This window comes from Accipiter gentilis, chromosome 2, assembly GCF_929443795.1.
Source record: "Accipiter gentilis chromosome 2, bAccGen1.1, whole genome shotgun sequence".
In the NCBI taxonomy this organism is placed as follows: Eukaryota; Metazoa; Chordata; class Aves; order Accipitriformes; family Accipitridae; genus Astur; species Astur gentilis.
In genome coordinates, this window is record NC_064881.1 from 1074241 (window position 1) to 1098311 (window position 24071).

The window sequence follows — 24071 nt, forward strand, 5'->3', positions numbered from 1 at the left end:
GGAAATCATCCTTAATTTCCTGTTTACTTCTTCCAGCAGGGAGATACATCGCATGACACTGGTAGTGCCTACACTGACCACTGAAGACAAGAGATGAATTTCAAAAGGAAACATTTCTGCTGGAATAGGTATTTAATCAAACAATATTCAAGGCCATCCAGAGGTTGGGGGTTGAGGCTAGACAGATGTCAGAATTAAAATAAATGCATTTAAAAGAAGTACTACCAAGTAACTTGGTGTGGTGGGACAATTCCTTAGGTGGCAAACCCCATTATGGCTGCCTGGTTCAAGTCTTGATGTCTAAACTTAGAGCTGAAAAAAAGGAAAAAAGGGCTGAGGCAGGGCTAGCATAGTTTTTGGCTGGTATTACATGTTGTACTTGAATGTATTTATTTTCTTTAAGAATAGGACAAATTCATGTCTAAAGTAATTTAGACTATCTTTAAGACATGAGGTTATGAAGAACATTCTACCACAGAAAGCACTGCTTAATTTCTCATTAATATGGAGAAATTTCGTTTTATTAGAAATGTCATAGAGATGTGCACCAGTGATCAGCATTCCAAAACTTCTACCAGGATGCCATGAAACTTCTGTCAGGATGCCAGCATGTCTTTTTAAGTTTAAAGTCCCTTTTCAGAAAAGCTGTATATAAAATGCATGTTGCTGAGTGCATATAAATCAGCAGATTTGATAGCAACTTTCACTCCAAAGCAGAAATTCTTTGAGGCTGGTGTGAACCAACACGTCCACATCCTTGAACCCCTTCTCCTGCTATGTTCTTTATTTACATAGCTTCAACTAATATTTTTATACTGCCTCAAGTTTAGCTTTCTACTCTTGCCCTATCTTTTTCATCCAGTCAATCCTATTTCCAGCTGCTCACTCTCATCCTGGCTGAAATTGTATCTTTAATCATGCCTGGTCCTCTTCTGCCCTGCACATTACTAAAATCCTTCTGATGCAGATCACTAGAGGTAACCTTTGACTCTCTCTTCTTTTTTTTTCTCTCATTTACCTGTTGACTACTTTCTCTAGCATTTTAAGACTCCGTTTCATAAACCATGGAAAATTTAATTTTCTTTAGTTATTTATGAAGCCAACAGAATGGTTTTTTGTTTGTTTGTTTGTTTTTTAAAGCTGGAGACAGCCTTATAAAGTAAAATTCTGTCCAGGTATCTACAGCTTCCCAACATGATTTTCTTATGCTCAGCTTAAGTCTCCATTTCCAACTCTTAAACTGCATACACACACAGTTTTTTATGAGGGTTGTGGTAATACAGATGCTGAAAAGTGGTCAGTATTGGTACAATATTGTATCTCATTTGCACCCATGAAGTATCCCTACTCACCACTCTCACAATCCATAAAATAGCCTCCTAGTAAACCTGTTACACTTTTCATACTCACAAGTTACTACTTTGTTTTTTCCACTGGCACTGTCTGAAGGAGATATGAATTCCCACATCAACACCTTGGACACAGCCTTAGATACTGACTTGTTGTTAATTGTCTAAAGGCTCTACAAACGGCTGTGGTTAGATCTCAGTATACCACTGCTCAACCTCTCCCTTTTAAATTGATACTACCTCAACAGCTCATACATCCAAAAAGAGCAGTCCAGAAAATTCTCTTCCCCAAGACAGCCTGGGATGCTTTCAAAATTAAAATCTCATTTCATGGCACAATCTGTTCACTTAATTATTACAATCAATTATATTGGCAGTGCTTTGTACTGAAGCAGTTTTATTGAAAAGATTGAATTTTTTCATAAATAAGAAAGGATATACTTTAAACTTTTTTCACACATGAACATAGAAACTCTGAAAGCTTTTAGAAATGAAAATTAACTATACAAAAATTAGGCTATCAATGTTAAATACTTAAATTTTTGTTACTACTAACTGAAATACATTTATATCTTCTATCAGTATAAAAATCTTCATAGTAAATGGGTAATACAACATGAATATTTCCTTTAAATGAATGTATTCACATTTTCAATACATAGCTATTTTCAGCAAGTCTCATCAGTCTTATGCCTTTCTCTTTCGTGGAGTCCCATTAAGTTCTGAAGGGGATATTTGCAGCAGCTGCTGTTGCTGCTGCTTCTTTGTGGGAGAGGAGATCCATTCTTCCGAGCTAAACAAAAACATACCACAGTAGCTTATAAACCAAGCCTTTTTTTCTATATATATGTATTATATATGTCTTTTTTATTTATATATATTTGATATAATTGATGCAAAAGCACAGAGCTCCCACTAGTATAAATATTATAAACCCCATATTTGTGCACAGCTTCCAATTCCTGTAATTATTTTGTTAAAATGAGGAATAGCATCAAGCTAATATTAGCGAGTTTAAAGGCCTGTGGATAAGAAAATTAAAATAACAACAAATATAAACAGACATAGTAATATAGTGAAAACTCATTCTGAGATTTAGAGAACACAGCTGAGTTAAGATTTAAATAATCTCAAAAATAAGACCATAGTTCAGCAAGACAATGATGCACTCATGAGGAGAGAGATGAGAAATGGAAAAGTCTGTTCCATGTAATTTTAAAGATACAGACTTACAGATTTCCCTGATTTTCTTTTTGAGGTGTGTACAAATGCTCATTAGCCACTGAGGCAATGTAGAAGTAGATACACAGGTAGAGAGGTAACTGTTAAATACTTTACCACCGGTTCACCTCAGACAGTTACTTAGAAAAAGTTATGTAAGAATAATTCTTTCTCTGTTCATCTGCCCAGTATTTGACATTGAACCTTAAAAGACTTGACAGACCAAGCCATCTCAAATATTTCTGGGGTGTAGCAGAGCTGAATATACCAGAAAATATGGGGAACATGAATGGACAAAGATGCCAACCAATCAGTTCAGAAAGAGAAACAGAATTAGAATTAGCAAGCATATCTTTATATCAAGCTTTATATAAACTTTAAATAAAAGTTACCTTGAAAATCAGCCTTATGCAAACTCTACTCATTGTTGGTTATTGTATCCAAATAAAAATTAAAAAAAAATAATCTCCCATGTAAAAAACCTAACTAGTTTTTGCTTTGAATTCAGGATATGGGAAAGTAGTGACTAGATTCAGAATAGACTTACCTATACAATTTTTTTACTGTTTCTCTTCGCATTCTTTTGGGAGGGATGGGGGTGTCAGACATATCTAACATATGATGTGGCTGAAGTAATGATTCAGTGACTTTATCTGATGGAGTCATACCTATGAAAAAAGATGTAAGTAAGAACAAATTTAAACAAATATTAATCCTACTGGTTATAAATGGGCCCTGTAACAGTAGTGTTAAACCTTTGAAGAAAGGCTTTAAACATGCCATAAATTTTATAGTTACCTTATGTCTGAAACTGAGTTCAAAGATGACCGGTAAAAACATTTGCTTTACTTATAGTTGTCACAGAGTAAATGTGGGTTTTTTTTAAATATATTTTGAAATATTATAAATTATTTGTTTTTGACATGAAAAACTTTTCTAACTAAGAAATAATATCCTTGCAGGATTAGGGGTGTTTCTTTTTATAGTACAATGTTTTGATTGCGTTTCCTTAGCAAAAGCAATTCAGCTCTTTACTACACAGTCATTTCAAAAAGAATGTCAATGTTTACTACCACTGGGCCAGCCAGCCTAATAGTTATATAATCTCATATTAGTGAGATCATAGTTTCATGTTCACAAGACACTAACTGACCACATTTTTATTATCTGAACACATTACAGGGCACTGCTGGTCTAGACAATATCCACAGCACATACTACATACAGTTTTTCTATTCCTTCCCTAAAATGAGACATCTCTAAGCTCTTAATTAATTTTAACAATCTTCCTTCATAGTTTGAACCTGTTAGTTTGTAAGAGTAGAATACATCTGGATGCAGTTAACAGTTGTTCTCCTTTAGGACACCAAAAATATAATAAAATAACCTACCCAATTTTTGCTCTATTAGCTTGAGGCTTTTCTCTTGTTCGGCAAGTTCCTGTTTTTTCTTCTGCATTTCTGGAGTGTTAAGTGACTGCAAATGTAAATCAAGGTCCTTATTCACATTATCAAGTTTCACCACTGCTGCACGGTATTGCTGAAGAAGATCTAATTGAAGAATAAAATAATAAACCACAAAACAGTAAATAAGTGGTCATTTTGATTTAGAAGGCTATCAAATAAAATCCAGACAATGTATAAGATTCACAAGAAAATATATCTTTCAAAAGCACTACTTAAAAAAACCCACTCAAATTTATAGTGGACCTGTGGCTGTTCTTAAAATGACTGTAAAGACAGACTGAAAAAAAACCCCCAAAACACATAAATATTTTGATTCCTCTTTTCTTTTTCAGCCCATATCTTAGATCACAGTAAATTACCAGTGAACCCTGAAAATGATGTAGCAAACAGGTATTTCTTTACATATCTTGTCACTTGTGTGGTCCAGACTGAATTCTCTAACTTTGATGCCATTAAGTGTGCTTGTAGTATGTTTTGCTTTTAGTGCTGCAAAGCTGAAGCTTGTATTACTGACTTGAATTCTAGTCCACCTTGTGGAACAACAGAACATTTACTGAGTTGCACTTTGTCACACCTACAGAAATTTAAACAAGGAGACAGCAGTAGACTCAGGTAAACAAAGGTGTATTTTGCTGACAAACTTTGTTCCTCTTTTAACATACAAGACAAAGAATTTTTCTTCGTCCAGGCATTGAACAAATATGTCAAGGAATAAAGAAAAGGTTCATGCATGTTAGCCCAGGCTCATCCATTTTACTTTGTGGTGAATATGAGGAAGCTTGCACAAAGCTTAATTGAACACTAAATTACCTTACATTTGCCACAGGGCGAAAGCATTTACACAGATAGTTACTGCAGACTGACAAAAGGCACTGTAAATTCTTAGTATGGTTTATTTTAGAAGTACATTGTCAGTGTAATCACAGTTTAAGTAACTGCTTTCCTTTTATGCTACAAACACAGTAGAAGAGCAAGTCAGAACTAACGATAAGGCTGAAATTCAGTTCAAAACAAATCTTGCATAAAGAGGTGCTGTCCTTTATATGGAATTTCACTACTATTTTCCTTAAATGTCTAGTAACTATCCAAGCAAAATTAAAACATGCCCAATTTACCATGATTGTTCCTGTACTAAATTATAGACAATTCCAATTTAATTCACATTGGGTAATAATTGAGTTCAACAGTTGAAAATGTGGAGATAGAAAAATATAGTGTGCTAAAACCAGCATATTTGAGTCTGTAGCTGAAATGCTTACTACATTTTTCCTACATGTAATATATTTTTACTGAAATGCCTAGGAAAGATCTTTTTACTCTTTTTTTTCTCCCTCAACTAGTCAATGTTAAGTAGTCTGCTCATATATAAGGCTACTCAAATAAGTACATGTGTTCTCTCTTGTTCCCCTGCCTCCTTTCCACTGCACATTTCTAGGTATAATGTTATGGAAAAACTTCATGTCCTTTCTTTTGAAAACTAAGTATTTAAGAACAATCTTATTTGTGAATAAGACACTTCAATGTTTTACAAGTCAGTCAGGTCAGCTGTTACACGTCAGAAGGTGCCATCTTTTAACTTAATTCATAACCTTTATTCTGAAAGGAAGAATCCAAGCACGTAATGAAATATAAGTGATCCTGCAGGAAATATAAGGCATCTTCTTATTAGGGAAATAATGTAGATGCTGTGCATAACTGATGAGAACAGGAATTTTTCTGTCACTGCTTCATAGGGCTTACTTGCACAGTAAGACATTCTAAATTGGTGTACTGATGATGTATGCTGTTTCTGAAGGAAGAAGACCTGAAACATGTTTTTCAAGGATGCCTGCTGTTTGAATGATTACTACTGCTTATACTCTTGCTTTAATAAGACTAAGAAAAAGGGGGAATATCTCATGATTATTATTTTTGCTTTCAGGAAATTTAATAGCTATCAGCTTTTAAGAAAATTCATAAATAGGACATTGTACAGGCCATATTTCTTAAAATAATTTTATGCTAAATTGAAGTTTTCCTTTTTATATTACATAAAAGAATAACAAACATAGGCAAGCAATACATTTTTGGAAGTTTTGTATTTTCATGACTTCATTAACCCACCTATCTGTCCAGAGAAAGTAGAGTAAATTTTTGGCATAGGTGCTCCAAATACCATTCCTCTGAGTTTGTCCATTGGAGGAGCTTTATTCTGAAGGCCTCCAAATTTTCCATTGCTGCGAATCCTGTCTCCTTCCCTAGTCAGCAAAGTAGGGCAATGTGTAATTTTTACAACCTACACAAGTATAAAAAGTGATACTAAATTAGTAACTCCAGAGAAAATCTAAGTTTTTAGCAATGCTGTTGTGAAGCTTTGTGTTTTCCAACTATGATACAGCCTGTTCTCTAATGAGAACTTATTTACATTTCATGACTTCTGCTTACAAGTAATAGAATACATATATTAAACAGTACTGTTGATAATTATGAAGACTAGATTTTTGGGTTTTTTTTGTGTCCTCAGTTTTTAACAGAACTCTGGAGGCAGAATTTAGATCTGTACTGGGAAAAAGCTAATTATCAACATACACTATGAAGTAATGGCAATAAAAATCAGTGCTGATAAAAAAATGTGAGCACTTATTCAATTAGTTCATGAAGATGGCTTTTTTTTTTTTTTTTTTTGAAATGCACAAGACTTAAACCATCTAAATTCCAAGGGATTTACTTCTTATAACATATTCAATAAAACTTCCATAAAGTTGATAAAATTTACCTGTGGTGAGTGACTGGAAAAAATGGGGTGACAGACTAACCAAGTGAAATGACCCAGACCTCATTTTAAGAATTGACCATATATACAAACTCCTTTTCCTGAACAGACACAGATGGTCAGTCTCCTGACACTGGTTAACAACCAAGACCTGACTTTCCTGCCTCTTCTGTTAGATTTTTCAGTAAAAAATATATACTTTTTGATGAAAGAAGCACACACAGTCTTCACAGTTGAAAATGGTAGCTATTTGTTCACTTGATGGACACTGAAGTGGTTATAACACATGATGAAAATTAAAATATTTAAATCAATCATCTGTTTTTTTTACTATGACTATATCCCTATTTCTGAGACACTCTGGAAACATTCAGGACAGTCCTTGTTCCCAGGTTACCAGCTAGTGGTAGCCATTAAAAAGGGAATGGAATCATAGAGCAAAAGAGCTGGTCAGGCCCAGAGCATAGAGCAGGAAATCCGTGCTGTGCTGCCTCTGAAAGAATGAAACAGGCAGCCAATTTTAGATGCCACCAGAGGTTCCTTATTAACTTGTTGTTCTCTTAAGAACAACCCTGCAGTACAATTTCTTATACTTCTGGAGAGGGGAAGAAAAAAAGAAAAAAAAAGAATGTCCAGCCCCAAGAGCTTAATATTTAATCATACAGTTCTACATTCTTATGCTGAATCATTATTTCAATTCTAGCAAACTCATATGCTGAAACAGAAAGTGCCCAGTGTCAGGACTTCCTCAGAGACTCTTGCCTGCCAAAATGTGTCCCATTAAACCTAAATAAAATGGGTCAGAAAAAGGTCTAGTAAGTTTCACATGAAGACTTTAATAATTTTAGTGGATCTGAAATTTCATCATGTGCCTCACACTCTTGTGTTTTATTATACATACTGGGACTAGGAAAGTACTGAAGAACTTGCATTTAACACTAACAGCAAAATTAAAAATGTTTATCTTTAAAAACATGGTCCCATGCTTCATGGCAACATTCACATGGAATTTGTTGAATGGAGGTAATTTTGTCAGTGCCAATAATAAAGATTTCATTCACTGTTAAGTGCATCAAGACCTACAGACAGTAAGCACATTTACAGCTAATGCAGCATTAAACTTAGCAATCGTTCTAAGTTTGTAATGTATTAAATATGTAGCTATGCAAAATATTTGCTTTTAAAAAATATCAAGAATAATTGAAACATACCTCTTTTCTGTAATGGTTGGCAGCATCCAAGTTATCTATAATGATAGTGTCACCCAAGAGCATCCCAAACACTGAAAAATATAGTTTTTTGAACCATGAAGTTTCTCCGCAACAAAATAACCTGAATTTTGAAAAATCAATTCTGAGGCATCATTATTACAGCTTTTCAGATAAGTGCAAGGGAAACGGCATGTGCATGATCTTTTTTCAATGAAATTTTATTCTGTGATTGAGATAAATATGCAATCTTCTGTTTTCATCTAAGACTTCATAAAGAAAAAAATTTACTGTTTAATTGCCTTATGGCATAATTGACTGTTTTTTCCACCAAAGTACTCTCTTGATATCTTACATTCACATTTATGAAGAAACACATAATAAAATCCCAAGTTTTAGGAAATTATATAAATGATAATTTTAAGTCCTCCTTGAATTGTGTTCTTAGTTTCTTAATGTTTCCTAATATTCAGTGTGTTATCAAAGAAAAAAAAAACATTCACAGGCTGATGATCCAACTGAGTTTAACACTTTTCTTCTGCTACTAAAAAGACTGTTCTGTACAAAGCCTAACTTGATGTAGCCTTGCATGAGGTATGTCAAGCAATGTGGTTTTCAAATTCCCCCAAGGGACACTGGGAAGAATTTATAGTTAAAGTCTCTTACAATATCAAACTTTCTGAAAATAAAGTGGACTAAAAATTGTTTTTTATTAACAGTAGAGAGGATTATTTCAATACTGGGAAGTTGTGAAGTAAAGTAAAAAACTTATTGAACTAATTACAGATCCCAACTCTCCATATAAAGGAGTAGGTCTACTTAATTTAAGAAAAGGAGTGTAGGAAAAGGTAGGTACTGCTAAGTTGTTAGAAAGAGTAAGAGGATGATGGTTCCCTAAACTGCAATATATATATATAAAAATTGAAAGCTTATTCTCACTGTAACTATTTAAGCATAACATACATAGTCATGTACAGTTTGGTCTCAGTGTACATTAATCTATACATTACAGTGGACTGGAGAAAACAGCCTAACAAAAGCAGTAACATATGCAATATGAAAATATAAAACCAGTATCATGATTGTCAGTTTCTGCTTACATGAGCTTGGGAGTAAGATAATGCTGTAGTAATTTAAAAAAGAAAAAACCTCTAGTATATACAGTAGAGAAAATAAAAATAAAACAACTAGCAGAAGACAGTGGTCATTGCTGAAATTTTCACAACTCTTGTTTGCTAATGTCATCATCTTTTTACCAGCAGACCTCATGAAGAATGTACACTGGTATTTGCAAATGTCTCAAGGAAGATTACTGAATGGATTATGGTTTGTGATGTTTCTGTATTTCATTTATTAAAAAGAAAGAAGTTATGAACAATTTCTTTAATATCATTTACCTGTTTGACAATGCTCTACATTATCTGGAAATGTTAACAGATCTCTGGCAAATACAGGATTTCCAATAGGTCTGAAGAAGATTTTTCCATTTCTTAAGTGAGGCAAAGGCCTAGTTAAAGAAAGGGGAGAGTGAGGGAGAAGAAAAGAAGAGAAAAAAGTAATTTGTCCTTATTTCATTATTGCTTCTGAGAATCTAGTCAGAAATGTCAAAATGAATTGAATGCATCTTAACACTTCCGCATTAGGTGCTAAGTGATCCCAACATTATCTGAAATGCCAGTTATATTAAAGATGCTTTGTTGAAACACTTATTTGTAATAAGACATATATCCAACAAGTTCATATGACTGATTTTACGGACAAGTTTTAATACACTATTTTATAAAAACTGAGATTTTTGACCTTATAAATACATCTACACATGATATGTTTTCTAAAAGTCATTCTTTATGATATTAGCAGTCATCTTCATAAGCAAATTATTTTCAGGCACAGAATTGTTATATTTTCATTTATCTTCCAGGAAACCAAACCAGCTGAATGATGTTCTATTACTACAGATGATTTTAAGGAATGTACTTTGGAATTCAATTTTTTAAAAAAGTTAGAATTTGATTTGAAGGAGTAGAATTATTTAAAAAAAAGTTCCTGTTCTAGAAAACATGTAGGAATGAAGAAAAAAAAAAAGATAGATTTGTCTTCTCTTTTTAACAGAAACACACTATTAAATAAAGAATAAAGCACAGCAGTTAAAGATACAAGGCTATTATTTCAGCTAACATTTCAAGTGACATTACTGTTGCTGTAATTATGATGCCAGAAATTTTATGCTTTGAATCTTTAATAGGAGTAAACTCTAAAATACAAATTAGAAAAAAGAAAAAAGTTGAAGAAGGATTTAATACAAATGCAGAAATTTCTTTGTTTTTTTCTCTACCTGTTCCAGTCAGGGAGTGTCTTCTTGTAAATAGAATCAAGAGGTAACACTTGTTGCCGACCTTGAGTTTCATCAAAAATAGAACGAGCGGCTTCAGTAGTCAGTGTGACTACACAGTCCATGTCGCTTGCCAAATGCCAAGAGATAACTTTTGCTGCTTCATTATCCTCAATTTGAGCTAAATGTGCAATCTGTACCACAGAAGTTAGAATAGTCAAAATAGAAGCCAAGACCACCTCCCCTTTTTATACTAATTACAATCATCCTGCAGCTTCAACCAGACATTTAATTCCCCTGTTGATGGCTCTGTTAGAAGAGCTGGTCATCTGATGGGTTGAGAATGCTATCTTTTTTTAATACTCCTCAAAAATTACTTGCATATTCAGTTGACTAATTTTCCATCACTACCACTTCCTGGAACCAACAAAACTCATTTGAAGGCTCTGAGAGAAAACTCACCTTGCCTAAAATATCCTGGTTGCCTTTTGGATAGTTTGGGAGGGTACAAGTTCGTCTTGGCTGTTTCATTACTCTTTCTTGATCCAACATCTTTTGTTTTATAAGAGAATCCACATACTGAAGCTGAGAATTAAAATTTAAAGTTAGCAAGCATGCACCATTGGGCTGAGCTGCAGAAGTAGTTACTTTATCTGCTGTCAGTCAAGTTCCTAATAAAAAACATTCAATAATCTGAAACTGACTCTTAATATATAGGGGACCACTGCATATAATCTCAGAGGAGAGTAAAAGGACGCACACTGCAGTTGTGACTATGAACTTTTTTATTACTACTTTTTTCTTTTAAAGACTTCAGGAAGCTTTTCACAAAGAGCTACTGGAGCTTTATTAGAGCCAAAACTGAAGAAAATTTAAATCAGCAGGAAGAGACAACCACAAATGTACAAAAAGAAACCATTTTACAAAGGGACTATATCCAGCCCTGAAAAATTCAGCCAGCAGGGGGAACTTGGGTATCAAGATTGCAGAATGTGTATAATTTAATTCTACTGATTTGTGATTAATGACTGTAACACTTGTTTTTATTTGATCTAAAGATAACTGATTGTTTACATATTTTTTTTCAAAATGTTAGTAGTTTGAAAACTGTCCCTAGAGTTTATTTAAGATATAATTGGATCTTTATGGGAAATTAGTGATGGGGTACATTGCCCTGAATCTTTCAAACTTCTTTTTACATCAGCTTTGGCAGTAACATATGAAATTCTCTAATTCTCTAAAAAGAAGTGTTTTCCTTTGGTCTACTTATGCCAGAATACATCCATTGTATATTGATCAGCCTGCAAAAACCAATTATGAAAACTAGCAGTACCAGTAACACAACTGGTAACCTTAGCAGAAAGGCAAAACCAAGATCAGGATATAAATGAGACGTTTTTCTTATTCCTCTAGCAGTTTCTTTAAGAGACAATCATATTGGTAGAGCGGTAAAATTTAAGTTTGGTATTGATCCACAAATTTTCCTCATGATTTAAAGTTTCAGGGCTTCAGTAACAGGTGCTTGTGTATATACCAGTGTGATTCAATAATGATATATAATGATATCAATTTCATATTAAGATTAGATTTATCTTTAAGACGTTATGGAGTTTAGTAAGAAATAAGCCATACTGTGTTTGTCTGTGGTAATTCAATTTGGTGTTTTCTCAGTTCATTCTTCAGGAGAGTTTCTCTTGTTTCAGCTTCTTTAACCTGACCTGAAACCAGTAAAATCAACAAAGAGTAATGAAATATTAGAAAGCAATGGAACACTTCTTACAGAATTTCTTACAGCTTTTCAGAATTATGCCACGCACAGCTGATCCTATCTACTTCTTAATTTCAGCACAGAATATCAGAATTTGTCCACAAAGATCTTGCGATTTGTCCAGCTTCTAAGCAATTTCAGCAGCTGCCATCTCCTTCAGCTTCAGGAAGCAATGGGCCCAGTTCTTAGATCAGTCTGAGGATGTAAGCTCTTTTCATCCTCAACTGTCTTTCCAAATGGTTCTCTAACAGGTGAAATGGCAAGAAGGAAGGGAGGAGTAGTAGCAGCTAGCACTACCCTCTTTTGTCTCTTATATGGGACACCACTTTCTGGACAACTCTCATATCTGAACTGAAGCAATTTTGGGAAAAAAAAATAAAATTAAACAGATGAGTTGCTTTCTACTCTATTCGAACAGGTTTATATTTGGAAATGTTATTGAAGCATGAAGTATAATGTTGTGCTCTAACTTACTCTAGAGATGTGCAAAAATCTGCAAATAGGAAACAAAACTTTTTGCCTTTCACACCGGAATTCAGGAATTTGCATCCGTAATGACAACATGCAGTAAGCAAGTAACAGAGTCATAGCCCTGTACTAAAATTACAAGAAACAGCACCATCTTCTAATTCCAGCATGCTTTATTTACATTTAGTGATTACTTAAAATAAAAACTCAAAATGCATCTATTAAAACAAACCTTCTGATCAACAGATAGGATGATTCAAACAAAAAAACATAATGCAAAAAACCCATTTCCTTCATCTCTCCCATTCCCATAAATCACTGCCCTCACAATGCTCTGCTGTTTTAACAGACTTTATAAAGGATTACATTTGCTGAAGAACATAAACAATTAATAGCTACACAATAATTTTGCATAAGGTATATAGGGTCAAATGTGGGGCAAAAAAGTAACATTTTGAAAATGTAAGACTAACGTTTTGAGAGGTTTATCTATAGTTCATTCCCTAAAATTGTTTTTAGGCAATTGTTGAATTTCCAGATGGATGAGTGTTCACACATCCATTGCAAAGATGGAAGTACAAGGCAGTCATGGAAAAACTCAATCAGACCACCAGCTTCAGTGTTTTATTCCTCCTTTTGACCCATTCTGATATAAGATGTTCTACCTCAAATCAAGACCCTTTACAAGTAGGTCTGTCTAAATAACTAGATGCTTCCCTGCTAATGCAAAGATATATTCCCTTCTGCTCCCCTCTAATTACTGCATCTCATGATTTCAGTACCAATTTTTCTCCCCCTCTATATTCTCAAAAGTAAAAAAAAAGGAAAAAAAGTCTAATTCACAGGAAATTTATTTACATATTTGATTGAACTTACATTTAATTTCAGTTACAAGCTGATTAGTAGTATCAAACCAATTTCTGTAAACACCTATGGACTGAGATAATTGGTCTCTCTCCCTTGTAAGTGTTGCCATCTGTTGCTGCTTCTTGAAATCTATAGAAATAAATATTTTTAGAAGAAAATACAGTAACATACGTAGTTGGTTGAAACATCAGCAAAAATCTATTAAGCTATTACACAGTTTTGAAGAAGTATTACGGACCTAAAGATAGTTGGTTCTAAGTAAAAGAAAGCATTTTTAGAGTAATTGAAACATACCATTGTAAAACATAAATGACAGACAGTATGGTTCCAAAGGTTTTTTCAAAGCTGGCAGATCTGGCTCAAATACAAGAATATATTCAGTGCTATCTCTTCCAGGGCTGTTTTCAGCTAGCACTAGATTCTAATAAAACAAACAAACAAACATACCTAAGTTTATGTTCACATTTGAGGTAACACACAAAATAAAATAAACTTTCTTCAAATACTAAAACTTTTAAGTTATCTAACACATGATGTCTATACAATATCACTACAGCTTTAAGTATTGGCTTGGAAATGCCTTTTATACCTAATAAACAGAAGTAAAATACAAAGATTTAGCAGTAACTATTTTATTATTTAAGAATTAAGATTGTCATTTTACCTGTTTAAAGAGTCTTATTATTTTTGGCTACGTATTTTATTTCAGAGACATATGCTCAGAAAAAATATTCTCTGCACTGTCCCATAAGCAAGATTTCCTCGGATTTACCTCATTCAGCATGTGAACAAATGCAAATGGAACATTAAAAACAAAGACCCAATGCATAAGCACAGAAAAGGAAAAAGAAACTATTCCCATTGCTGAGTTAAAGTTACTGCTGTTACCATGGAAGTAGACAGCAGGTCCCAAATGAATGAACAATACATGTCCAAACACTAGCATTAGCATCCCATTTCTTATCAATTTCTTATTGAAAAGACAAACTAAATCCTTCACCTATCTTTACAAACACAGGAAATATGAAACCATAAAGAATGGTAAACAGAAATAAAATTAGTATAGGTAATTTCTAAATGTGCTGTTACTTTGGGAAAGGTATCATGCATAAAATGAATAATGCTTATAATAAAACTCATACTGTTTCCACCTTTAACATGTAGAAATTGCTACTCAACTGGCCAAATCAAGAGAGAGGTGGCTGCGGCCTAAAAGAAGAGATAGATATATAACCTTCAAAGATAGTCTTCATGGCTTTCAAAAATATTGTAGCTACATATTTAATCAGGAGTAGTAGTCTGTTGTGGAAATATCTTTTCCTTAGAAAATGTCTACTAATAAAAATCTAAACATTTTTCTTCGTTAAACAAGTTTAGTATTCTTGAACCTCAGTGTAAGGGTAAACACATCAGATTATCAGCTTCATTACACTGATGCTAACTGAACATAATTATATTTATAAACAAGATGGAACAATTTCAAGATACTTGAAAAAACACTAGTGTATCCCCTCCCCTTCCCATTACTAGTCTTCATATGAAAAGTACATTGCATCACAACCAACAAGTCCTTGCCACATGAGTTTTGTGAGTTGTCTAAAGTCAGAGAACTCAGTATAAACTAGACAACTGAAAACTGCCTGAAGAGGGGAAGAGATACAGGATTCACTTAAATGGAATTACTCCTGATGGAAGACTAGGGAGCACAAGTTACTGTCAAAAGCAGTAGGATCTCATCAGATCACAGTAATGAGAAAGCAGAATGCCCCCCCCAAGAAACCAGGAATATATATGTAGAAAGAAAAACCATGTGTTTACAAAAAAAAATCCAAAACAAGCCAAACAAAAAACCCCCAAAACATCCTACTTCCCCCCCCACCATTACATAGGTTGTTAGCTTAGTCACTAAAGCAATACTGGAGTATTTAGGTCACAATGTCTCAATGGCAGGTTACTAGTACATGGAGGTAAAAAAATGGTTATTTCTGCATTGGTGAGAAGTCTGAGAAATTATTCAGTAATTTTATCTGAACTGTCAGAGTCCACTCTATGGGGTTATTATTCCCCTCAACAGTATGAACTTTTAAACATCTGTTCAAATTTCTATACCATCGGTGTAAATGCCAGATCTGTGGAGAAGAGTGCTATTTTATTAGACCAGTGGCTATACCTGTCTTTTTCCCACCCCACCTACCCAAGAAAAATGTGTTCACAAACCAATTAATTCATTACTCCTGACACATGCTTGCACAACAAGAGAAACTCAGAGTACACCATAAATCAATTAATGTATTAATTTTATCTGACACCCGTTTTTCATACATATTTTGTCACTTTTCCTTACGGATCAGAGTAGACCAGCATTTGTCAGATTGTTCAGTGAAAAATGCTTGTTTCCATCCTTGACTGTTATAGACGGAGAATTTATTTATGCTGTGTCATTAAGTCTCATCTATGTAGTTCCATAAAAGCAGCTGATGTACTGAATAAAATATATTATGAAGAAGTCTGTATGTAGGATCTGTAGATTTTAGTGATTCTACTGGGTTTTTATTGTGGTGACTTCCAAAATGTACTGGGAGATTTTGTACTTGTTGCTAAGGCAGTGTCTGCCTCCACCTGGCACAGACTGATGCTGGTCTGCTGAGAAGCTGCTTCCAATGAACGAGTTAGAAAAGGTGGCTGAAAAAATGTCTTTAAAAAGTTGGATTGTCCTTCAGTACACCTTCTAACTGTTTGAAGATTTCCACAGACTTCAGGCTAGTAAAACATGTGACAAACAAGAGGAACCAAATGAAGTGGGGGTACACTTTTGCTCTGCAATTCTTATATGATACTTAAGCAACTTTAAAAAAAAATACATGTATATATACCTATTTCACCACAAGAATAGTCCTGTTGACTGAAGTTCTCTGTAGACTTTTAAGAGAGAGACTGTGACCGTTCCACTCAGAAGAAATGTGTGGGTCTAGACTCAGCTGGTTTTTTGGGTGTATTTTGAACAGTTTCTGGTTTTGTGCATGTGCATTTTTTAACTTGTGTCTTTTACATTATACTTTGTAACAACTATTACAAATGGAGCTTACAGGTTTTAATAGTTCAATCTGTATTTGTTGAAGAAAAAGTGACAGTGATGACACAACTACAATATGCAGTACTTTCAGAGGTATGCATGATGCTACAGCCAGAGATTCAAACTGAAATAAGGCAAGCATTTTTAACAGTCAAGGGCACTAATGACTGAAATAAAGCATAAAGAGAAGTGGTAGTTTTATCTTTACTTCTTCAAAGGAGGATAGGGTGCCTTTTTGCAAAGTACATATAAGCCCAATTAGCTTGACATAATGTAAAGAGAATCTGGCAAAATCTAATTTTATATATATATATATATATATATATAAAAAGAGGTCAGACTAAATGATCTTAAGATATTACAGCCAGTTAGCATTATAAATAAAAATGCAAAATACCACTAATATTAAAAGTTTAACTACAAATTGCTAAAGTTTTATTTACACGTGAAATTCAAATGAAGAAAAGACTTATCGTGGATCCCCCTATATGTCTCAGTCCCTAACTGAATGTACTTGTAAACCTCCTGCGCTGGTTTTGGCTGGGGTAGAGTTAATTTTCTTCATAGCAGTTAGTTTGGGGCTGTGTTTTGGATTTGTGCTGAAAACAGTGTTGGTAACTCAGGGATGTTTTAGATACTGCTGAGCAGTGCTGACACAGCGTCAAGGCCTTTTCTGCTTCTCCCACCACCCCACCAGCGAGTAGGCTGGGGGGACACAGCTGGGACAGCTGACCCCAACTGACCAAAGGGATATTCCAGACCGTATGATGTCAGGCTCAGCATATAAAGCTGGGGGAAGAAGAAGGAAGGGTGGGGGATGTTCAGAGTGATGGCGTTTGTCTTCCCAAGTAACTGTTACGTGTGATGAGGCCCTGCTTTCCTGGAGATGGCCGAACACCTGCCTGCTGATGGGAAGTGGTGAATGAATTCCTTATTTTGCTTTGCTTGCATGCACGGCTTTTGCTTTACCTATTAAACTGTCTTTATCTCAGCCCATGAGTTTTCTCACTTTTAAGCCTCCTGATTCTCTCCCCCATTCCACTCTGAGGGAGGTGAGTGAGCGGCTGCGTGGTGCTTGGTTGCCTGCTGGGGTTAACCACGACACCTCCCTTGCTTGGCAAAGATAAACAGTTTAAAGAATGTCCTTCCTTCAGGTTTTCTGAAAATCAGCAACCAAACAGAGAAAAACTAATTTATCTACTTATCTGTAAGCGAAGGCTAAAATATATGCTAAACCTCCACAAAACACGATGAGGTGCAAGATCAACTTTGAAACTGTAGGAAAACAGGCCTCATTAGATCCATTGTTCACAGAGCTAACTGTGTGTTTCAGTCACACTTACAATTTCAGCTGATCCTCTGTCAAACGGAAACTCAACTGTACTGACTTTCCCCTGAAACTGTGGGATCTCTGTGTCGTCTTCACTGGGGCTCTTAATTTTTGCTATTATTCTCCCAACTAGATCAATTCCAGTGTGGTTATTGTATTCATCCTGTAAGTAAAAAAGACAAAGTTAGTTTGGAACATGAACTGAAATAAGTAATCCATTTATATACTGCATTGGGGTTACATGGCAAGGTGCTGGCAGTGGGGGGCGCTGCAGGGGCGGCCTCTGTGAGGAGAGGCCAGGGCTGCCCCATGCCAGACACAGCCGGTGCCAGCTGGCTCCAGCTGATGCACTGAAGGGCACGGCTAAGCCCCTAAGCCAAAATGGTGGTTCCTCTGGGAAAATATATTTAAGAAAGGGCAAAAATGCATAGAGGAGAAGAAGGGGGGAAAAAAAGTGATACAGCAGAGGGAACACCAAGGTGAGAGAAGGAGGAGGGGGAGGAGGTGCACCTCCAGGCACCAGAGTAGATTCCCCTGCAGCCCGTAGGGGGACCACAGTGGAGCAGGTATTTCCCTGCAGCCCACGAAGGACCACGGTGGAGCAGATATTCACACAGCAGCCGTGGAGGACCCCACACTAGAGCAGGTGGGTATTTCCTGAAGGACTGCAGCCTGTGGAGAGGGCTCATACTGGAGCAGTTCATGAAGGACTGCAGCCCATGGAGGGACCCACAGTAGAGCAGGGAAACTGTGAGGAGGAAGGAGTGGCAGAGAGGAGCTGTTGTGAACCGACCATGACCCCCATTACCCAGCTCCCTGCATTGCTCAGGGAAGAGTAGAGGAGTCTGGAGCAAACTTGAGCCTGGGAAAGGGTGGGGAAGAAGGTGTTGCTTTACTTTTTTCGTTTCTCACTACTCAAATCTATCTTAATTGGCCATAAATTAATTTTCCACAAGTTGAGTCTGTTTTGCCCATGGCAGTAACTGGCAAGTGATCTCCCTGTATCCCTGTGAACTTTCAAAGTTCAGGAAACCTTATTTTTTGTAATACAAGATTTCTCAGAGAAACTATCTCCTGGAAGAAAAATCACTGAGCAAAACATCTGCTGTACATATAAGTGTTTTCCCACTAGAATCTATTCTTGAAACATTTTTTTCCTGTGTCAACAAGAAGTGGGTTTCAATTGAGATGCCTGACAGCAAGGATTGCAGGTTTCAGTTTTGATCATCTGTATGTAAATAAAACAAGATGCACCTGTCATATACTGGAAATCACTGATTTACATCTTTTTTTGTGAAGTTAATCTGCAAAGAGATAGCAGCAATACCTTACAGAAAAATTCAACATCTTTTTAGCAGTCTTATATATTTTCCTAATTAAGATTTTGTATTAAAGTATAGTTACCATTACATGGAGGTATAAATCCTTGACCAGTGTACGGCTAGTAAGAGTTCGAACATTGGAAACTGCTGGAGTAGCTGGTAAAGAATCAGGTAACAAGCGTACAGGGTCATTAGGTACAACTTCAACTATAATCTAGCAGAAAAGGGAGAAAGAATAAAATAAAACAAAACAAAATAAAGACTGATATAATTCACTGCAATTCACCTGCACACATGGGTTGCTCAAAAAATACTGGAACAAATGCATATGAAATATACTGACAATCTTGAAATAAATTAGCACGATCACAAAACAGTTCTACTAGGTTGCAAATTATGCAGCTCTGTTATTCCACAAAATTTCTGCTTAGTTGTAAAAGCTAGTGAAAACATATTTTGATAATCAACAGTCTGAAATCAGTAACTATCAAAAATAAAAATAAATTTTTTTGTGAAGCTTGCAAGTGAAAGTATTTGCATTCTGAACCTACAAAGTATTGTAATATTTCTCCCAGATGATTCTGTATTATATGTTCTTGGCTACATATAATTAATTATAGATTCAAACCTGTTCACTGCTGAGCATATTTGTCTTATCCATTGCAAAGGTAAACTGGATACCGTAAGTGCCCACTCTCTCTGGAACCACTTTATCCCTAAATAAATCAAGAACAAAAACCAAGCAAAAGCAAGTCAATATTGAAGTGACAAGTATGTAAGTATGCAAGCAAATCAAATTCTGAGTAGTTCTCCAAAAAGTCCTGTTAAGGCACAATGTATTTTGGTACTCCTCCATAACACTCCTCCTTCAGCAAGAACGCCAGGAAAGCTTCTCAAGAACTAGAGTAAGGCTTCTGGAAGCTTGGATGAGGAAAGTCTCCTTCAAGGGTTTGTCTCTACTAGCTGACAGGAAGTTTGTCATGGTCCTGTTATTCAGAAATCTGCAAGTCTACCTCACTGCACTTCCCTTTCAATGAATTTTCACAAAGCTACTGAGACAGAGCATAGAGATGTTTAGATCTGCAAAACCAAAAAATTCTCTCAAAATTTAATCATTTGGCTTGAACTTACATAAGATCTGAGTAGCTAATTCCATCTCTTAATCATAAAGTGTACAAAGTTGGGCAACTTGGACCAGTGGACAAGGTTGAGTATAGCGAGAAAGAAAAGAGTTCTCATTCTACCTTACAGTGTTCCAGGGTGCAGGCTACTGACAAAGAACCCCTAACGTAAAAATATGAAAGGAAGACAGACGCCTGCACTTCTGCTGCTATAAACAGAACTTCACCTAGCAAGGAAGGCCACACAGCATCCAGAAGACCGCAGCAGCGTTTAACAAGGGACAGCAGTGACTTACAAATGCTCTAAACTTTTGAGGAGATGCAATCTCTAACCAAGATTGAGACATTTCTCTGAGAAGATGACTTGCAGTACTCTTGAATTGGTTAATGAGATTTTTGTTTTCAACATACAGCATTTTATCTATTCTGTCAATAATATTAAGCAATTTGTTTCCTCTTATTTTGTTTGGGAATTAGTAAGATGCAAGATTCCCTGGAATGCTTAACTTGTAAAGCTTTGGGATCTTGTTTATTACCTATTTCTGGAATGGGCCATGACTTTTTCTTATTGTATTTCATATAAAGAAGGAACAATTCTACCTTCTTTTCTGCACTTTATGTAGGTTTAAGATTGAAAGTAGCATCTGCCTTGTCAGGATGCATTAAAAAACTGAGTTGTAAATAATCTGCTAAGGATCTTGTGGCTGAGCACCATGTAACCAGACATATGCTTTAGAAAAAGAAGAAATTGCACAGTTGTTATGAAAGTTGTAAGACTGTGTAATAGCATCCATGTTACTGATTTGGCATTAAATAGATGAAAACCATCTGTGGCTGTGCCAAGGACAGGAAAACTTGAGAGAAACCAGGTGCTAGACAGTGATGCTACAGACACTGGTAGCAATGAGTAATATGTACTTTCCTACAAGGGCTGCTAATGGGTAGTCTCTACCATCTGTTCTCTCAAATTTGTCAATAAGGTTGGGAGTTTTAATTCTGGACATTTGTGGACAACTAGTAAATTACAGGTACCAATGTCAAGATTTTAATAATTCCATATTCAACTCTATATAGGTTTTTATATCACACTGACCACCATAGTGCTTTTCACAGGAAAACATTTATTAGCATGACTACACATTGGCACATTCATTCTAGTTTTATTTTTCGGAGGTACAAATACATGATGCAGAGTGCCTTGTTCTGATAATGTTTTAGGAGTTCTTACGTTTTAACTACACCTATAACTAAGAATTTCTCAGAATGACCAAGGCCACAGAAATGTACCACATACTTAGTGCAAGTCTGATTAGAACTTTCGCTTCTGGAGAAATTAATTCCATAACCTTGGACTACCCACACAGAAAGCTCTGCTCTGTTAGAAGCAAAATTGCACCCTTATTTGGGAGCCTTCTTTTGCTATATAGCTGCCAAACTCAGCCATAGAAGGCTTTGGAACCTCGAATGCCTTCAAGGTAAAGACTGATCTTGGTAATGATACAAAAAGCCATGCTTAAATAGCTTTTTGAATTAGTTGTAATCTCTTAAATGAAAAAGCCTTCATATACAAATACATTATGCTGCTGTGCATGATCTGAGAAGCTAAAAAGACTGAATAAAAAGGGTTCTATAAACTGCCTTCCCAGATAGGATAGTTTCTTGGCTGGCTGTGACAGAGGGAATTACAGATGGAGGTATGTTTGGATTGCATATCAAGCTGGGTCAGAACCCTAGATTTGAGCCTCAGCTCCCCAGGGAAAAAAGTGTTGAATGCTACATCAAGGTCTTGAAAGCACATAGATTTCCCAAGGATTACAAAATGGATGCCTAGCTTCCTGAACTCTTATGTGCCTCGAAATGGAGGAGAGCCACAGCTGAGAGGCAAGTTAGGAAACTACCTATCACCTCTTGAAATGCTGTCACTCAGATGCTGCTGGAATCTTGACATAGCTGAGCTGCAGCAGCCTCTGTTCCTCTAATGCAGGAACCAGATCAGCTGTGCAACAGTGGTATCTGCTGCGTTGAGGTGATCCTAAAGTCTACTTTCTAAAAGCAGAAGGGAAGTCTGTTCCTAGGAGGCAAGAGCCTGAATCAACAGCCAGTACCACAACTATGTAACTGATCCCATAGCATGCCTGCCAAAAATAGATGTAGAAAGAATGTGGCAGTCAGGCATCAGCTTATGATGAGCTCCAGTTCTGCTGCCTGTCATCTAAGACACTACCTCTGAATAAGTAGCCCAAGGAAAGACCACTTAACTGACAGGGCCAAGGTCATGCTTCAGGATTAACACACAGCCACAGACGGTTTTAAATCAGAGACAAGTCCACTTTGTCTAGCCTGCAATTCTACAGCAGTTGAACGTAACATTGAAAGAATTAAGGAATGTTACCAGACAAGTGACAAGCAAATGATGTAGTCCCTTCACTGCTAGTATTTCTCACCATGTATTCTAATATATTATCCTAGACTCTCTTCTTCTCTACTCTCAGATTAAACAAATGTCAAATGTATCTAGGGATGAATTCAGTCCTCATGCTCATTGCATCTTGCTAATATCTTTTACCATTTTGTAGCACTGTATCATACTAATTCTATAACAGATTGTTATTATCAACACCTAAAACTCTTGTTTCTATTTCAAACTATGTATTTTGCACAGTAAGTTGCACCAGTAATTATAAAATAAATGCTGCTATACCTGAAGTAGAAGAAACCATCTTCTTTGTCATCCTTCACTTTACTACAGCTGAACATTGTAACCTGAAAAGAAAGATGCAAAAAATTTAATTCAACACACTGGAAGTTAAAGTACCTTACTTGTAATATGCTATCAAGTCTTAATGATTTGCAGTTCTGATAGCATACAGTAATTCAGTGAGATCACCTATAATTTAGACGCTAGTTTCATATTCTTAATTCTTGGAGTCTTGTCTTTGCAAAATTCAGAGTGGCAACTTTGAATAGTTTCCCTGCTATTAGTTAACTTCTATAGAGCAGTAGCATTTTTGTCCCTACTATAGTCTTGACATTTGAACAGTCTGACAACTTGTAACATGACAGATATTGATAAAAAAAATATGATTGATATGTAATACTTGTTATTTAAAATCTAGAACAGGATATTGATCTAAATTAAATGAAGCAAAGTTTCTACTACAAATGTGTTTGTCCTATGCTGGCATTTTGATACTCATTTTGAAAATACATTTTGATGACTTACATCAACTGGTATCCTAGTTCCACTGCTCTGTGCTTCCCACATCTTCATAGAAATCCGTGCTGGATTAATATTTTTAATGATGTTGTCATCTTCAGAAAGAACACTAACCATAAAATCTGTCGAATGAAACACAACATTTTTTCATGATTTTTTTATTCAGAATTAAGATAAAACTCCATGAATTTCTGTGTCTCCCTCATACCTAGAGATAAAACACACAAAACCCACACCCCAAACAGAACCCAAACAACAAAACTATTTAAAACCAGATACAGAAAACCTTCTTTCCCTAGCCCTGTAATTATACCAGGTAACAATCCTTAGGAAAAAAAACAAACCCCACCTACTTTATCCAATGACTGCTTTAAAAAAACCCCTCAAATTTCAAGTCTGCCTTTCCCAGATTATCATTCTTATCAAAATAGCAAGCCAGGCTTCTTCCTTTCAGGTAAGAACAATCATTAGCTAGTTAAGTGTCTGATTCCTTCCTTCAAGGGCAGGAAATCCAGATCTCCCACTTCCTTCAATGGCTAAATGCTTTAGCCATTGAACTACTGGCTAGAAAGGTGCA

The 24071-nt window shown here is 35.6% G+C and overlaps 1 protein-coding gene across 7 annotated transcripts in view; it reads right to left on the bottom strand.

Annotated features, from left to right (window-relative positions):
* SMCHD1 (structural maintenance of chromosomes flexible hinge domain containing 1) overlaps positions 1-24071 on the bottom strand; it is a 106601-nt gene that overhangs the window by 13364 nt on the left and 69166 nt on the right. For 3 of the 7 annotated variants that reach the window (XR_007508292.1, XR_007508291.1, XM_049818413.1), the window contains exons 33-47: positions 23501-23616; positions 22979-23040; positions 19785-19872; positions 19239-19370; positions 17848-17997; positions 13726-13852; positions 13441-13560; positions 11961-12046; positions 10791-10913; positions 10332-10522; positions 9394-9503; positions 8000-8070; positions 6140-6311; positions 3962-4120; positions 3118-3238 (exon numbers count right to left, since the gene is read on the bottom strand). Coding sequence is in view for 3 of the 7 variants with exons in the window: in XM_049818413.1 (XP_049674370.1) it covers positions 3118-3238; positions 3962-4120; positions 6140-6311; positions 8000-8070; positions 9394-9503; positions 10332-10522; positions 10791-10913; positions 11961-12046; positions 13441-13560; positions 13726-13852; positions 17848-17997; positions 19239-19370; positions 19785-19872; positions 22979-23040; positions 23501-23616 (1828 nt within the window). In the remaining 4 variants the exon portion in view is untranslated. Of the gene's footprint in view, positions 1-85; positions 2143-3117; positions 3239-3961; positions 4121-6139; positions 6312-7999; positions 8071-9393; positions 9504-10331; positions 10523-10790; positions 10914-11960; positions 12047-13440; positions 13561-13725; positions 13853-17847; positions 17998-19238; positions 19371-19784; positions 19873-22978; positions 23041-23500; positions 23617-24071 lie in introns of those variants that run through there. The other 4 variants (XR_007508290.1, XR_007508289.1, XM_049818431.1 and 1 more) reach the window with 4 other exon arrangements.